Genomic DNA, 17,826 nt, shown 5'->3' with positions numbered 1-17,826 from the left:
GCGCTCCAAAACTATTAAAGCTTAAGAGACAGGTTCACAACGAAATAAAAGTCCGGTAGGCCACATACTGTATCAAAGAAAAAATTCGTAGGCCACATCCAAAAGGTATGCCACATACTATACCGGCACCTATATTGCTTTGATACTTTGGAAGCGCTATCCGCGGCCAAACTAAAGCGTTTCGCACCTAGGAACACATCGAGGAACACGCCCAGCTCTGTTCACGCGTTCATTTATTCCAAGTTTCGTGATGTATTGTACTTACTTTAACTTTGAATATGACTTTAAGTTCGTTCTATGATCAGTCTTCCTCACTAACGGACAGGTTCTTCGACATCCCGAACTCGGAGTGCGAATGGGCGTTAGTGAAGGACGTCCGAGCCACTTACATCACCCCGGGAGAGTTCGATAAGGAACTGAAGAGGGAGCTTACTCTAATCACCGAAAATCCAGACGGTAAGGAAGAAGGGATAATATATAAAAAAGTGAATTTGAAAATAATCCGTACGATTTCCTTGGCCACGCGTGTGTCCTCGGGAGCTTAGACGGGAAGGTACAACTATTACCTAGCGCCGTCGTTGAACGGTGGTCTTCGCCAGAGAAGGATAACCAAACACACACACACACACACACACACACACACACACACATGGCGCAGTTGGTAGGGTTCCCGGCTTTCACTACGGAGGTCCGGGTTTGACTCCCACCCAGGACTGAAATAATTTCAGTATCGCTGCGCTGCGGGTTGTTACTCCGACTCTCGTGGGCAGGGAGTGGGGGGAGGTGCGTGTAAGGTCACAGCATCAACCATATATCGGTTATATGAGCTCTAAGCTCTCTTCCGGGAGGGAAATAGCTGTCGATCACGAGTCCAACACGTGATCCAAGACCATGGTGAATCACACACACACAAACACACACACACACACACACACACACACACACACACACACACACACACACACACACACACACACACACACACACACACACACACACACACATAATAACATAAGAATGGGGGAGACTGTAAGAGACCACAAGGCCTACATTAGACAGTTCCATGTCCCTTACCACCCATCATCTCTATGCATGAAGTTATCTAATCTTCTCTTAAATCATCCAATTGTTTCAGCGCTCGCTACATGGTTACTAAGTTTATTCCATTCGTTATCTACACTGTTGGTAAGCCAGTTCTTTCCTATTTCCTTCTTAAACCTAAATTTGTCCAGTTTAAATTCATCCCTACCTTCGGTTTTCTCTAACATGGCGTTATCTAAGCTATACCTGTTAGCTGGGTTGTGTGATCATACGTTTAACACACTGCGCTTCGAAATATTGAAGTCGATTTGCCATTTCTCCGACCTTTCAAACAAACAGAAGAATCTTAAGATCCTTCTCCAGAATCCCAGCATCTTCCCTCGACCTGATATGTCGTCATATTTTAGTGTCATCCCCAAACTTACTGACATCACTATTAATCCCATTGTCCGAGTCGTTTATATACATAATGAACAATAAAGGACCCAAAGGCGAGCCCTGGGGGACCCCACTATTAACACTAAACATTTGGATTTTACAGTGTTAATGGCGACCCGCTGTTTTCTGTCACTGATCCATGTTCTAACCCATTAAAATATAATTTCTTCTATACCATGGGCCTTAATTTCATTTAGTAGTCTCTGGCGGGACACCTTGTCGAACACTTTGATAAAGTTAAGTTATGTTACATCGTAACTACAATTGTTATCGGCCGCCTTGTCGACATTAGTGTGAACCCATGTTGTGAGTCGAGAATCAGCTTGTCTCTATGTTCCCTGATACTATTTGCTATTGATTCCAGCATCTTATCTATAATCGACGTCAAACTGATTGGTCTGTAGATGTGCATAGGCTATCTATCCCCCTTTTTAAATAAAGGAACAAAGTTTGCCTGCCCCCCAAGAAATAGGCACGAATCCAGTGTCAACTGACTTACTAAATAGTTCCTTTAAATGCTCACAGATTTCAAAATTGCACTCTTTTAGCACTCTCGGAAACATTTCGTCTGGACCTGGGGATTTTGTAGCTTTAAGTCTATCGATATATTTGACTACATCTTCCTTGTTAGTGCTGATGTTAGTTAGTCTATCTCTCCCTTACCAACTGAAGATCGGGTACCATTTAAACCTCTCTTTTGTAAATACTGATAGAAAATATTTATTAAAGGCATCGCTCATCTTTTCCTCTGAATCTATCAAGGCATCCTCGTTGGTTTAAATTGGGCCTATTTTATCCTTGTTTTTATCTTTGTGGAGATAAAAGAAACCTCTGGGGTAATTAGATCTCGCTTGTCTGGTAACCGTTAACTGCTCACATATTTCAGATTTGCAGTCTTTTAGCACTCTCGGGAAAACTTCGTCTGGGCCTGGGAGTTTTGTAGCTTTAAGTCTGTCTGTTTGATGACAATTACTCTATCTCTTCTTCACTGATAATCGGGTTACAATCAGGTACCATATCAAAATTCTTTCGTAAACCTATCTATATACCGAGGTGTTTTTCCTCCTTATAATGAAGGTAGCCAGGTCAGAAGCACGTACTTTTTACCACCTATTTCACTCCCCTCCACCACCCCCTCCACCCCTCCCATCTCAGCTCCTCATGGATGACACGTCTTTTGTAAATACCGAGAGAAAATATTTATTAAAAGTCTCACTCCTTTCTTCCTCTGAATCTATCAAGACATCCTCCTCGGCTTAAAGTGGGACTATCTTTTCTTTATTTCTAGTTTCGTAGAGATGAAAGAAACACTTGAGGCTAGATCTCGCTTGTCTGGCAGCTTTAATTTCGTAGTTACGTTTCGCTCTGCGCGTGTTCTTTTTGACTATTCTAACCATCCCATTATACCTGGTCCTAAGGTGCGTTTCTCCCCTTTCCATTCTAACATAAAGTCCTCTTTTTATTCCAATCTCATTTTTCAATTTATCATCCATTCGGGTATATTACTTTCTGAACTAACTTTCCTTTAGGGTATAAATTTTCGTTGGTAGATCAGAGTCCTAGGAGTTAAGGAATTGTACAATACTTCTAGATCCCTGACCTCGTTAGTGACCTGGCTTCGGAGTTCCCCTACTTCCCACGTGTCATGACCTAGGTCATGTCTATTATCCCCCGGAGTGATACCAAGCTTACTCAAGTATTTCTTCATTCCCCTGAAATTAGCTTTTCTAAATCAGGTACTAATATGTTATACAATATTTTGGGCCCCGACAGATAGTTGCTCTGTGATACTGCACACTCTATACATACATATATATAGATAATTTTGCCTGTGCATATTTCACCTACACAGTAAACAAAACAAAACAAAAGGAAAATTATTTTATTTTATTTTTCAATCATGTGCCATTATAAGTTGACAGAAATAGCACTGTATAGATATACAAAGTTTATAGGAATCCCCTGTCGATCTGGCAATTATTTCGGCCTTCTTTCTCTGCAGAATCCTACCCCGATATCAACAGCGTCTGGTCCGCGTTTGAGGGCGCTCTGGTGGGCCTTATCGGTATTGTCACTTACCGACCTGCCTGGGACCTCTACTTCTACCAGTCCTTACACGAGTTCGCCGTCGACAATGTCCTCTACTTGGAGTGGAGAGGAACACTTCCTCCGGTTTGTTCCTTAGACTAAACCAAGGATCACCAAACTTATTTTCACAGCGGGCCAGATCACCGAGACAAGGACCAGCATGGGCTGGATTTTTTTTTTTTTTTTTTTTTTTTTTTTTTGCGCATTCAATATTTTACCCAAAAAGAGTTTTAGAAAAATTATAATTAAAAATGATGACAAATGCAGTGCGGCAACGGACTAGATGAACTGACCTCGCAAGCCATAGTTTGGTGACCCCTGGACTAAACAATAACAAAACGATGCCTAAAGTACAACAGACAAAGAAAATGATATAATGATGAAAATTCTTTGTAGCTTTTCATTTAATTATCGGTGATTATTAATTACATATTCTAAATGTATATATAAAGTTCCTAACAAAATTGATGTAGTATCACAAGTTTTCCCACTCATGAACTAATATATGTCAGTGGGTGGACTTCACTATCTTAACTACAACAAAGGTTAACCTCATTATGAAAAGGTCTTGTACAAAATATCAGGTTAAATAGCTCGTTGATCCTTTAGGGTGCAAATTCGATTAGGTCACCAACCTATGAGCTAGAATTAACTTACCCTGCCCCATGCTTGTTAGCTTGTGTGTGTGTGTGTGTGTGTGTGTGTGTGTGTGTGTGTGTGTGTGTGTGTGTGTGTGTGTGTGTGTGTGTGTGTGTGCGCGTGCGTGCGTGTGTGTGTGTGTGTGTGTGTGTGTGTGTGTGTGTGTGTGCGTGCGTGCGTGTGTGTGTGTGTGTGTGTGTGTGTGTGTGTGTGTTGTGTGTGTGTGTGTGTGTGTGTGTGTGTGTGTGTGTGTGTGTGTGTGTGTGTGTGTGTGTGTGTGTGTGTGTGTGTGTGTGTGTGTGTGTGTGTGTGTGTGTGTGTGTGTGTGTGTGTGTGTGTGTGTGTGCAACTATAGCCTTAGATCACATGCTGGATTCATGATCAGCATCTATAATCCCACTGGATGAGGAAGATCAGTATTTGTATACTCATCGTGAATAACAAATACGCTTTTATGCATTACAGGTAAAACCATACACACAAAAGAAGCAGATTAAACTATCCCGTTTCTCCACAGGTATATGAAAAGAACGGCACAGTATACAGCCCCGAGGAGAGTGTCGGCTTCTACAACGCAACTTTGCATAGATTTCTAGAGGATTATCCGGAGATGTTCTTCGGGGCCAGATTCATTTACGCTCCTTTGAGAAGGTAAGCATGGGAAGCTTCTCCGCACTTGTAACACTACAGCACTGGCCGAGCAGGTTAGAGCGTCACCACTTGCGACAGAGGTCGAGGTGACAGCGGTTCGTAATCCTGCCGCCACTGAGTTGGACCAAGGGCATGGTTCATTAAATTCCACGTTACAAAGTCACCTGTAAGGGGAACCGTCCTAGCCTCCTAATGGGAAAGTTCGCGACGGTAAGCCGAATCAGTCACAACAGTAGATGGTGTCCGTCTTATAGAATGGATATCAGTTCACTAGAACCAGTACAGAGGAGAATGACCAAAATGATACATGGGATCAGAAAGCTACCTTACGAAGAAAGGCTTAGGCACCTTAACTTACACTCTCTGGAAAGACGGTGCGGGATGATCTAATAGAGGTGTTCAAGTGGATCAAAGGCTTTAACAAGGGTGACGCAAACAATGTCATCATATTAAGACAACAGGACATGTCTCACAGTAATGGATTTAAATTGGACAAATTTAGATTTAAGAAGGAAGTAGGAAAGAATTTGTTTGCTAATAAGGTGTTCAACGAATGGAATAGACTTAGTAACCATAGAGTGAGCGCTGACACTATCAATTGTTTTAAGAAACGGTTAGATAACTTTATAGATGGGGATGACAGGTGGTAATAGACATGGAACTGCCTAGTGTAGTCCTTATGGTCTCTTGCAGTCTTCTTTAATTCTTATGTTCTTATGTCTTTTACGGAGCCGTGAGGGTCGTAAATCTTTAGGTCGTAGATCCAAGGCGTAAGTGACTCATTTACGACCAAAGAGATTGTCGTATTGCAAATGTTTGAAGGAATATGTTTGATGGAACTCTGTAAAAACCAATTGTCACTGTAATACTTACAATCAAAATCAATTCGGTGTATTTTGGAGGACCATATGACTAAGATTTATTTAGCACCCTAAAACTTTGTCCTCAGTATTTTCATCACCCTATTTATCTATTTATCTATTTATTTATTCATTTACTTATTTATTTATTCATTTATTTATTTATTTATTTATTCATTTATCTATTTATCTATTTATTTATAAAATCTATTTATCTATTTATCTATTTATCTATTTATCTATTTATCTATTTATCTATTTATCTATTTATCTATTTATCTATTTATCTATTTATCTATTTATCTATTTATTTATTTATTTATCTATTTACTTACTTATTTATTTATTTACTTATTATTTTTTTTTTTTACTTATCAATTTATTTCTTTATCTATTTATCTATTTATGTATTTATTCATTTTTATCTATTATTCTTATTTATTTATTTATTAATTTTTTTTTATTTATCTTTTAACAGAGTCCCGCCCACCACTGTCCGCGATTATGTCGCCACGGCAGCCTCTCTCAGAAAGACTTATCCCTCTCTGGTAGCTGGTTTTGACCTGGTAGGACAGGAGGACCTCGGCCTACCACTCAAGGACCTCATCAACGAACTACTAAACATCGAGAGCCATGGGGTCCACATCCCCGTCTTCTTCCATGCAGGCGAAACAAGTAAGTTCTTGGGGTCCATTTCGTCCAAAACCATCTCTTTAACAGACTAAACTTCCCCTCACTTCACAGGAACTGGGTCTATGAAGTATGTCATCTAGGTAGATTATATCGGATAGACTGAGGCCCTTAAAGGCAACGATAAGATAGTTCATATTTTGCATAATGCAGGCGATATATTTTATTTGTTTTTTGTATATTAGTAGATGGAGCTTGAACAACGGGGTGAAGACATAAGTTTTCGTGTTTTAGATTAAGAGGTTGTCACACTGGGCTATTTTTCCTCCGACATCTTACCTCCAACTTCTATTTGAATAACTAGAATATGACTTCGCTTTCCGAAATCTAGACTTCTCTAAGAACATTTCAACATTATGTCTAACATTCAACAGGAAATCTAACATTCGCATAGGTTTATAATCCCTTAGTTCATCATTCAGCTTTGCTATATATGACGGAAAGATCATTTGGTATTTGGAGATTTGAGATATATGATATTGTATCCCAAGTCATTTTTACTCAAACGAACTCTCAGTTGTCGGTGTTGGTGAAACCCGTGGGAGCACATTGTAATAACCCCTTTTGGGGAACTTGGGAAAAACGATTAGACAACTTTATGGATGGGGATGATAGGTGGTGATGGATACGGAGCTGCCTAGTGTAGGCTTTATGGTCTCTTGTAGTCTCCTTTATTCTTAAGTCTTTCCACTTCAGTCGTAAAAGGCGACAAAAAACGGGACGGGGATGGGATTAGGAGTCCTACTACCTGTAGCCCCGAAAGGGGACATTCCTAAAAAGAAAAGAAAAAGCATAAGAGGGTCTGGGAGTTTTCCAACTAGTACCCTAAGGTTTGGATCTTTCAATGTGCGTAGATGTGGTACAGATGAGAGTAAAAGGAAAGAGATAGGCAGTATTTTTGTGAGAAGAAAGATGGATGTGCTGGCTTTGAGTGAAACTAAAATGAAAGGAAAGGGCAACTGTGAGTTTGGGAGTGTAGCAGGGAGGTACTCAGGAGTGAAGAGGGGACGAGGGAGAGAAAGGGTGGCTATACTAGCAAGTGAAGAGATAAGTAAGCGGATAGTGGAATGGTAGGAGGTTTCATCAAGGTTGATGTGGATGAAGGTGAAGCTGGGAAGGGAGATGTGGATTTCTGTAAGTGCGTATGGACCTGGTAGTGAGAAGAGCGTAGAGGAAAGGGAGGCTTTTTGGATATATATAAATGAGTGCATAGAGGGATTAGGGAGAAATGTCAATATAGTTGTATTGGGAGACCTTAATGCTAGGGTAGGAAATTAACCAATAGACGGAGTGATTGGGAAGTATGGAGTTCCAGGTAAAAATTGTAGTGGAGAAATGATGGTAGAGATGTGTCTTGAAAGAGAGTTGATGATAGCATATACAGTGTTTAAGAAGAAAGTCAAGCATAATACACATGGGAGAGGGTGGTGGATGGAAGGGTGGCAGATAGAGCGTTAATGGAATATATAGTGGTGACCAGGAGTATGGTATGAAGAGTTAAGGATGTACATGTTCTAAGGGGAGAGAGTGGAGGAATATCAGATAATTTTTTGGTGGAAGGTAAAATGAGAGTGGAGAATAGGTGGAGAAAGAGGAAAAGGGTAGGTAGGGAGGTACTTAGAGTGAACAGCTTAAATGAGGAAAAAAAGGAGAGTGAGTTTAAGAAGAAACTGAAAGAGGAGTGGGAGGGAGTAAAGGATAGGGTAGAACTAGGAGTGGAGGAGGAATGGGGATGGTTCAAGGAGGGGAGTCATAAGGTGTGCAAAGATGGTGTGTGGAACAAGGAGGACGAGAGGAAAAATAAGGAAGGGGAGTGAGTGGTGGGATGAGGAAGCAAATAAATGTTTAGAAGAGAAGAAGCAGGCATTCATAGATTGGCTGCAAATTAGGACGAGGTAATCGTATGAGAGGTACAAAATAAAGAGAAGGGAAGCTAAGCATAAGATAAAGGAAGCAAAGAGGAGAGCAGATGTTTTGAAAAGAAATTAAAAGAGAAAAAGGAGGCGAATCAAGTAGAGAAGAAAACGTAAAAGGTGCAGATGGAGAGATGATAATGGAAGAGAATGCAGTGAGAAGAAGGTGGGCAGAGTATCTTAGGGAGTTGCTAAATGTGAAGGAGGATAGATAGGGAAAGGTAGTTGCAGTGGGAAGCGCTAAGAAAATGAGAGTGATGAGTGAGAAAAATGGAGGAGAAATAAGTAAGGATGAAGTGAAAGCAGCTGTTAAGATGATGAGAGCAGGTAAGGCACCTGGTCTGGATGGATACCATGCAGAATGTCTGAAGAAAGGAGGTACAGTGATGGTGGATCGGCTGGTGAGGTTGTTTAATGTTTGTTTGAGAGAGGGTAGAGTGCCGGAGGACTGGAGGAGTGGCTGTATAGTTCCGCTTTACAAGGAAAACAGGGACAAGTGTGAATGTAGTAGTTTTAGAGGGATCAGCTTGTTGAGTGTAGTTGTGAAGGTTTATGGGAGGGTCTTCATTGAGAGGATTAGGAGAGGAACAGAGGGAGTATTTGATGAAAAACGATGTGGGCTTAGGACAGTTAGGGCTTGTGTAGATCGGATTTTTGTGTTAAACAGATATGTGAGAAAGCTAGAGGAAAAGGTAAGGAATTTTTTTTGGACTTGTATGGATCTGAAAAAGGCTTATGACAGGGTAGAGAGGAAGACACTGTGGGAGGTACTGCAGATATATGGGATAGGAGGAAAGCTATTAAGAGCATTCAAGAGTTTTTACGAGAGTAGTAGAGCTTGTGTTAGGATTATAAATTGAGAGAATGAATGGTTTGAGGTAAAGGTGGGACTTCGTCAAGGATGTGTTATTTCGCCCTGGCTGTTCAATCTTTACATGGATGGGGTGGTGTGAGAGGTAAAGGCAAGGGTAGTGGGTCAGGGGTTGGAGATGATTAAAGAAAATGGAGAAAAGTGGGAGGTGAGCCAGCTGTTGTTTGCTGACGACACTGCGCTTGTAGCAGGATCAGAGGAGGGATTGAGGAAGTTAGTGACAGAGTATGAGAAGGTGTGTGAAAGAAGGAAGCTGAAGATAAATGTGGGTAAAAGTAAGGTGATGAGATGTACAAGGGGAGAGAGTGACAGCAGGCTGGAGGTGAGCATTAAGGGTGAAAGACTGGAGGAAGTGGATAGTTTCAGATACTTGTGTGCGAATGTGGCAGGAAAGGAAGGAGTGGGGGTGGAGGTAGAATGAGAGAAGCGAGTAAATGCCTTGGTGGATTGAAAAGTGTAATGAGAAATAGACATCAGCGAATGGATGCTAAGAGGAGGTTATGTGAAGGAGTGATTGTGCCAACAGCATTGCACGGGGCAGAAATATGGAACATAAGATAGGAAGAGAGAAGGAGTATGAATGTGTTTGAGATGAAATGTCTGAGAAGTATGATAAGGGTTACTAGGCTAGATAGAGTGAGAAATGAGGAGGTGAGGAGGAGAAATGGGGTGGAAAGGGAGCTGGGAGATAGGGTTGATGAAAGAGCATAAGGATGGTTTGGACACATGGAAAGAATGAGTGAAGAAAGATTAGTAAAAAGAGGTGTGGAAGTCAGAGGTGGAAGGAGTGAATATGAGGCGGCGTCCTAGGATGAGATGAATGGATGGGGTGAAAGGGGCTTTACAAAAGAGAGGAATGTCTGTGGAGGAAGGACGGGAGAGGACAGAAGATAGGGGTGAATGGAGAGGGGTTGTGTATAGATGATGCTGTGATGCATGAGGGGGAGTGGGTGGGGGATGGGGGTTGAGGAAGTATGTATGAGAAAAAAAAAATGACGCAGCCCGAAGGGATTTCTCCCCGTCTTGTCCTTTTTTGCATGAGGGGATAGAGAGAGGGGGTCGCCAAATTTATGAAGCGGCCTTGCTGTGGATGTGCTGTGTCTTGCGACACTGCTTCTGACCCAGGGCAGTGGACAGGATGTAGGGATGACCCGTCATCCAGGATGTGCCAAGATAAGAGGGAGGGAGGAGGGTGGAGGGGAGTGGAATATATAGGAAATGGAATGGGTGGGAATGGTTTCTATGCCTTTTTCTTTTTGGCTACCCCCCATGTAGGGGGGAAAAAGCCTTTGGTATATGTATGTATGTATGTGTCTTATGTTAAAAGTCATCAAGAAGACGAATGTTTATCTTATATGGTCGTTATGACAAAAGTAGACTTTCTATTGCTGAAGTGAAGTACAGTTTGAACTTCTTTCTCACTTGAAACTCTTTTATATGTACTTCCTCAGCATTTCAAGTGAGAGAAGTTCAAACTGTGCCTCAATTCAACAACAGGAAATCTGCCTTTGTTCTGTGCTGCGTGGTCTATGTCGCCTGCGTCTCAGTTAGCGTCCAGGGTAATACGCGCTGTACGCTGGACATTTGGCACCAAACCACACAGAATTAGACTGCAAGGTTTTTTTTTATATATATTAGTAAGCGAGCATGTGTATTGTGCTGCACAATTCACGACGCTAACCCGGTTCTCTGACAGCAGCTTCGATGCTACCTCTGAATTTTTATGTAAGGAATTATCACACGGCATGGGTTCTGTGGTCATCCATTTTCTATGACCTGACTTAGGTAGCCGTTTTCTATGAACACCTTCCTCGTATTCTCCTCCACTCTAATGGCAGTAAAGCACATCTTTTCTGTCCTCTTCAAAAGACGAACACTTCTTTGTTATCATTGGGGTGGCGTTTCACAAAATCCAACAGGTGTAAGCCCCAAGAAAAACAAAGCAAAACAAAGGTATCCTTCAACAAGCATCAAATAGAACATTAAGCATAATAAACTTACTGCACTAAAACATTCTTAATAAAACATCTATACACAGAAATAAAAATCCTTCCTGTAGAGCAACATGTAAGAACGACAGACAGGCACACAGTTTAACGCAAGATACCTCGAATTTTCCCACTCTTATACCATATCACACAAGCACCACCAAGGTCACAATCCCAGTACTACTTCCAAGCCCAGGAATGGCATTTGTCTCTTAAATTCCCTTTTCATTATGAACTCCTTCCTCCACGTGTTCCATAGCCATCTCCACAAACGCTACGAATATGGGCTAGCTGATTGATGTACCTCTCCTATGCTTTGTATATCTGAAATACGTGGAATAACGCATTATTTTCCTGGGCAGATCTCACACTATATTTATGTTGGGAACCAAGGAAACCATAAACATCTTAATACATTTGTTCTTCCTTTTCATGAAAATTTTCTTAGTATTGTTAACCTACTCAAAAAATTGGATATCAAAGTAGCTTTTAAATATGACCACACCATTAAGAAAACTTTAATTAAGAACAGACCTCCTAACAACAACGATGTGGTCTATAAAATTCCTTGCTAAGATTGTAATAAGTTTTATATTGGACAAACTGGGAAAACTTGGAAACAACATAAAGCATTATACAACCATCATATTGATTGGTCTAAGGCAACAATTTTAGCTAAAGGAAAAAGCCTGCAAGAAAGAAATATAATAGAATCCTGCTTAATATCAGGCACGATTGACAAAAATATAAACTTAAGCTATGGTCATTTTAAATGTGCTAAATTGGTAACCCAAATGGTCACCGAGATCTTTCCGCCAGATTGAGCCTTGTGTGTTGGTCAGGTCGATAGGGGTAAGGTCATCCCCCCTCCTCACATTATATTGTCTCCCCCCTTCCCCCCTATGGTTGCACCTGATACTTATGTTTAAACCCAAATCTGTATCTCTGTCATTTAGTCTGAAGATGTAATATACGAAAATACTTACTGTCTACAAGTATGTATATATATATATATATACATATATACATACATATATATATATATATATATATATATATATATATACATACATATATATATACATATATATATATATATATATATATATATATATATATATATATATATATATATATATATATATATATATATATATATATATGAATGTGGAAGAAATATTAAGAAGAGAAAATATATAGGGTGGAACATGAGGGAGATGAAAAATGGGCAAGACACTTGAGACTTTTGCCAAATTGGAGGGACGCTTGTTATTTTTTGTAGTGACGAAACCCATACATTTCCCTATCTTCTTAACCTTAGTTCTTCTTAAGAAAGGATGGGTTTTGAGGAACTCATTCTTATGAAGACGGGTTGGCGATCCCCGTTTGTTGAGTAATATATTTAAGCGTATACATGGCTATATGCTTTGTAGCATACATTCATTTATACATGAGGAATCCATGAAATAAAATACAGCGAAAACGCCTTTTAAGAAAGTCCCTCTCCATTTTTACTAATATTTTTTGTTTCTCACCTCACAGCCTGGATGGGGATGGACACCGACGAAAACCTCATCGATGCACTTCTGCTTAATACAACTCGCATTGGGCACGGATATGCCATTAACAAACACCCGAAGGCGAAGGAACTTGCACGGAAGCGTGGTGTTGTATTAGAGGTCTGCCCGATATCCAACCAAGTAAGTACTTATGCTAGGGCGTGTAACCTTAAGGCGTTATCACAATGGGCTATTTATTCATCTGGAAATGCATTTTTCGACCTCTCTATTGTAAAAGACCCTGTAATTTTTCCCTCTGAGAACACAGTATACATCTAATTTGTCAATTGCCTTCGTTAAGCTCATTTCTTTAACATATCCTTTAAATCATAAAGCTCCTTTATTTTCGCCGCAAAATGAAACATACCCGCACAAAGGAAGATTTGAGATTCAGTGATCAAGAAATTTTGTTGTTGTGACCATAGGAGCATAAGAATGGAAGATATTGCAAGAGACCATAAGGCCTACACTAGGTAGTTCTGTGTCCCTTAGCATCTTTATCCCTGAGGGTCAGTGAACTAGGGTCTGTGTTGTTATGACCATAAGAACATAAAGATATAAGGATGGAGGAGGCTACAAAAGACCATAAGGTCTACATTAGGCAGTTCCATGTCTCTTACCATCTTTCATCTCTATCCGTAAAGTTATCTAATCTTCTTCTAAAACAACTAACCGTTACAGCACTCACTACATTGTTACTAAGTGACAATCTTTGTAAGTTTACAATTGCACATCCGAACAGGTTCTCAAGCTCGTAGATGATCTCAGAAACCATCCCATCGCGCCACTCATTGCCGAAGGATTCCCGATCGTCGTTTCTTCGGACGACCCCGCCACCTGGGGAGCTTCTGGAGTCTCCTACGACTTCTACGAAGCCTTCCTTGCTCTGGGAGGAAAGAGGGCAGACCTACGGTTCCTCAAACAACTTGCAATCAATTCAATCAGGTAAGGGCTACTAATGACACCTGCCAGGGTAGAATGTTGAGGGCTATGAAGAATGACTTTTTCTTTTCCTGTTGCACTTTTACTACAAGAGGTCTAATTCGTGATCGTCAAGTCCGGTTATATGAGCATGTGTCACGTTTCCCTGAGGTTGATTCCACTCATCACACTGTGGTCCCCATAAGAGACAGCCCTCGGCAGAAGAGTCGAAGGGGAGTGCTAAAAAAAAAAAAAAAAAAATATATGGGGATGGAACAAGTCAACTAACCCTGCCGAGATTTTTGGAATGGGATGGCGGACTGCATAGGATGGATGACTGCATGGGAGCTAAAGGAGTGGCTTTAGCGTATGAATAGGTCAATTTTGTTAAATTTTGTGATATTTGATAGATATAGAAACACAGGTCTCATCACCAGGTTCGTTCTTTGGATATCTATCTATAACACAGCCATGAATGAAGCTGAAGATAAGAATTTCTGATAGGTGATTTTTGTTACTATATTGATACATGTCTTCCAAAAGGCACTATTTATTTTATAGGTATTTCTGATTTTAAAAGCAAACACGTAGTCTACGAAAAGCCCAGTGATCCGACCAATAACCTAACCTAACCAAACTTAACCTAACCTAACCTAACCTAACCTTCTCAAAACTGCCCTCACTCCTGACTTGATTTCACCTCTATATAAATATCCAACCTTCAGCTTTCTTTAAGGTGACTTCTTTACAGGTATAGTAGTCTGGACGAGGACTTGAAGGAAATCTTGATGAATAAGTGGCGCCAAACTTGGAATGACTTTATCGACGACTTCTGCAGAGACCTGAAGCTTCGCAACTCCAACTTTACGCCCTATTTTGTGGAACAACAACCCAGCAGCAACAGCAGTGTGTATATTACCTTAATTTCGTACATATAATGTGCACAATAGCGAAGAGAGAATGGTAGGAGGGGGAGGCTGATAAAATTTGTGAAACATATTTTCTAGGGAGAAGACTAGGGTAAGTGGAGGTTGTGCGGTAGGTCCCAGTAATACTCGTATCAATGCTTGATGGGGTTTGGTTTGATTGATTTGCTTTTTTTGGTGCCGGGACATCATGGTCATATGGGGCCACTACAAAATTTTAAAGGCGGGAAAGGTGGTACGCCGAAATATTAATATTACGAATTAAATTTTAGTTTGGTAAAATATATATATATATATAAAACGTGAGCGTACAAATTCACTTGGTTGGTCTGCAAGCGTGGAGTGTTGGAGAGGGTTATATACGAAAGTCGGACCGCAAAATCTCTGAATGGGCGATTCCGAGGAAAACTATTATAGACCTAACTCGGTCAGCGGTAAGGACACGGATGAAATATTTGTATCTACAGTCGTAAATGTCTTACGTGGAGGTGAGGCGGAAGCTGAGAGCAAACGAATATAGACTCAGGCTCCGTTTTGTTCCGCAAGTTCTACAGGGGATTCATATCTTACATACTACAGTAGGCGTGAGGCATGAAGGGGTTATCACACTGGGCTATTTTTCCCTCCGACATCCAGCCTCCAACCTCCATTTGAATAGCTAAAATGTGACGAACTCTCAACTGTCGACGCCGGTGAAGCCCGTGGAAGCCCAGTGTGATAACCCCTTTAGCCCAGTGTGATGACCCCTTTTGCCGCTCCTACGTGGTTGAAGGTTGTTTGGGAGGATAATTAGGGACTAATCTGATTACGTCCACATTTAGGTGGAGTTTCCTATATAAAAATATTATCTTAGCAACTGTCTTAGCAACAGACATTAGTTACCTATCGAGTATTGAGAAAGTTTACTAACATTTCGGTGCAGATCCTCTTCAATGGGGAAGTTGTTCTGAATCCTTGGTGTGATACATCACATAATGGTGCAGACCTAGCTTATCTAGTAGGAAAAATGTTACTTGTGTAGATCTTAGTGATTCTTCCATTCAGCGGCCAGGTGTCTTTTGAAGGTTTCAATATTTGGGCTGGAAAGTTTGTTCCAGTCTCTGAGAGTTCTGGTGCAGAAGAAATGTCTTGCACTTTCTGGTGTGAGGTAGTACAGAGGGATGACAGAGGCTGGCAACAACGTTTGGGACAGTGTGCAGGAAAAGGAAGACGGGTGTGAGTGTCAAAAATAAGGGACTGGGCAAGGAGAAGACAGAAAGAAGACCGCTAAGAATTTGACTTCGATGAAGCGAACTGGAAGAGGTGAAAGCGTTCTGGAGTAGAATTGCTTGTCAATGGAGGAGAGGAGGCAAGAAAAGTTGTGGGGGGAGCTGAAGCAGTAAGAAAGGTGTAGGAAAATGTTCTTTACCCCTAAAATAATGATGATAGAGAGTATTGTGGACTTGGTCCTTGTATACCACTGACCTCGGGGGCGTTCAGGCTAGTACCATAGCAATGATTGCTGAGGAACACATAAATGGTAAGGAGAATAGACAAGAACATAAGAACACAAGTATGAAGGAGAATGTAAGAGATCATAAAGCCTACAATAGGCAGCTCCGTGCCCATTAATACATATCATCATCCATAAAGCTATCTCACCTCTTAAAACAACCAATAGTATCAGCGCTCACTACATGGTTACTAACCCTATTCCATTCGTTGACTACTTTATTGGTAAACCATGGTGCCATATAAGACATATCAGGAAAGGAGGGCTGAAAAGGGAGTAGGCGTGAGGTTAACCAGAGTACTGTTGGAATGGTTTGGATTTGTAAATGGAAGGAGGGTCTGTCTGGTGACATTAGGCATTTCGTGTGGCGACACTGCGGGGGCATCGTTGTTGTCTTACTTTGCATTGAGTCAAGCTGTTTTGGGATTGAGAAATTGGTGATGTCTGCAAGATTGGGGGTCTTGCCAAAGACGAGTACCATGTCAGATGTGTGTGGATCACGTGCATGGTTGATGATGGTTAGTAAGGGTTACATGGAGAGGGAGACCCGGAAATATATGTCATAAGGGAGTAGCTTGAGAAAATGCGATTAAGGAGATTGGATTCTAAAAGTGAGATTGTATAATTCTTAATGGGGTTAGATCTTTCTTAATGGGTTTTGATCACACTTAATGGGGTTGGATTCCTCTTAGAGGCTCTGAATACTCTAAAAAGAATCCAACCACTTTAAGAGGAGTCCAATTCCTTTAAGAGGAATCCAGCCTCATTAGAATGGATCCAAGCCCCTTAAGTATGGAAGAGACAGAATAGCTGACTGGGAATAGAAGGTTAGGTTAGATGTTATAAGAGAGGAGAGGTAAAGGAGGTGCGAGAACAGGAGGACGAATGCAAGAAGAAAGGCTGGAAGGAGAGCGAAGAGGACAAGAGAGGAAAAAGTATGGTCACGAGCTTAAGCACCTGTGGAAGCATATTTGTGAAAAGATATGGTTACACACACAAAAAAAAATGGAGTTTATACGTGCAAATGTCTATGTAATGAAAATAGTTCCGGAGTTTTCTTCCTGAAGAAGCTAAGACTTCCATTTTTCGCAAAAGGGTTCAAGGCTATCCTGCAATGGGAAGTGAACCGACTTTGATAGGTGTATATTTACCATATTAATCTAAATATATGTATATGACACATAATGTATGATACATGAACATTAACTGTTTTCAGACGTTATACATATAACTAAACATTTTTTACATGCTTTCAGGTAATAAAAATGGCTCTTTTGTCTGAAGACTAGAGATTTCGTAGAACTACGGCAATATTTTTTTATGATTTCAGATAACTGGATCCAACTCTTGCCTTCATAGCTTGCTCACACACACCTGGCTATTCGACCATTTTTTTTTTCAAAAATATACTCACATAATCACTACCCGATCTGCCTTTCATTTTTGACTTTCCTTTACCTGCATCGTTGGAGATAACAAAATGGATGCTTCAATATACTTCATCATATAACGTGTTGTTTCAAGTCCCTTTATTTATTTACTTATTTATTCATTCATTTATTCACTTATTGATTTACTTAATTATTCACTTTTATTTATTTATTTAATTATTTATTCATTTTAGTAAGGCAGGGTTTATTAACAAAAATACTTGTGTACGAAATAAAAAAAATGACGCCTTACTGTTTGCTTAATAACCAATGTATTCAAGATATCATTATAGGGTTGTATTCCATTTTGACTCCTTTA

General features: G+C 40.5%; 1 protein-coding gene across 4 annotated transcripts in view; it reads left to right on the top strand.

Moving 5' to 3' along the window:
• Nucleotides 1-17,503, top strand: part of LOC143034077 (adenosine deaminase 2-like) — a 37,286-nt gene extending 19,783 nt beyond the window's left edge. For 3 of the 4 annotated variants that reach the window (XM_076199984.1, XM_076199983.1, XM_076199982.1), the window contains exons 5-12: nt 326-456; nt 3,482-3,651; nt 4,724-4,857; nt 6,196-6,392; nt 12,722-12,879; nt 13,481-13,683; nt 14,411-14,565; nt 17,408-17,503. In XM_076199984.1, the coding sequence (XP_076056099.1) occupies nt 326-456; nt 3,482-3,651; nt 4,724-4,857; nt 6,196-6,392; nt 12,722-12,879; nt 13,481-13,683; nt 14,411-14,565; nt 17,408-17,436 (1,177 nt within the window). In that variant the 3' untranslated portion in view covers nt 17,437-17,503. Of the gene's footprint in view, nt 1-325; nt 457-3,481; nt 3,652-4,723; nt 4,858-6,195; nt 6,393-12,721; nt 12,880-13,480; nt 13,684-14,410; nt 14,566-17,333 lie in introns of all 4 variants that reach the window. The other variant, XM_076199985.1, reaches the window with a different exon arrangement.
• Nucleotides 17,504-17,826: the final 323 nt, after the last annotated feature.

Source organism: Oratosquilla oratoria, chromosome 16 (genome assembly GCF_046742065.1).
Source record: "Oratosquilla oratoria isolate Oo_2021 chromosome 16, ASM4674206v1, whole genome shotgun sequence".
NCBI classification, from domain to species: domain Eukaryota; kingdom Metazoa; phylum Arthropoda; class Malacostraca; order Stomatopoda; family Squillidae; genus Oratosquilla; species Oratosquilla oratoria.
This window is presented reverse-complemented; position numbering and strand designations above follow the sequence as displayed.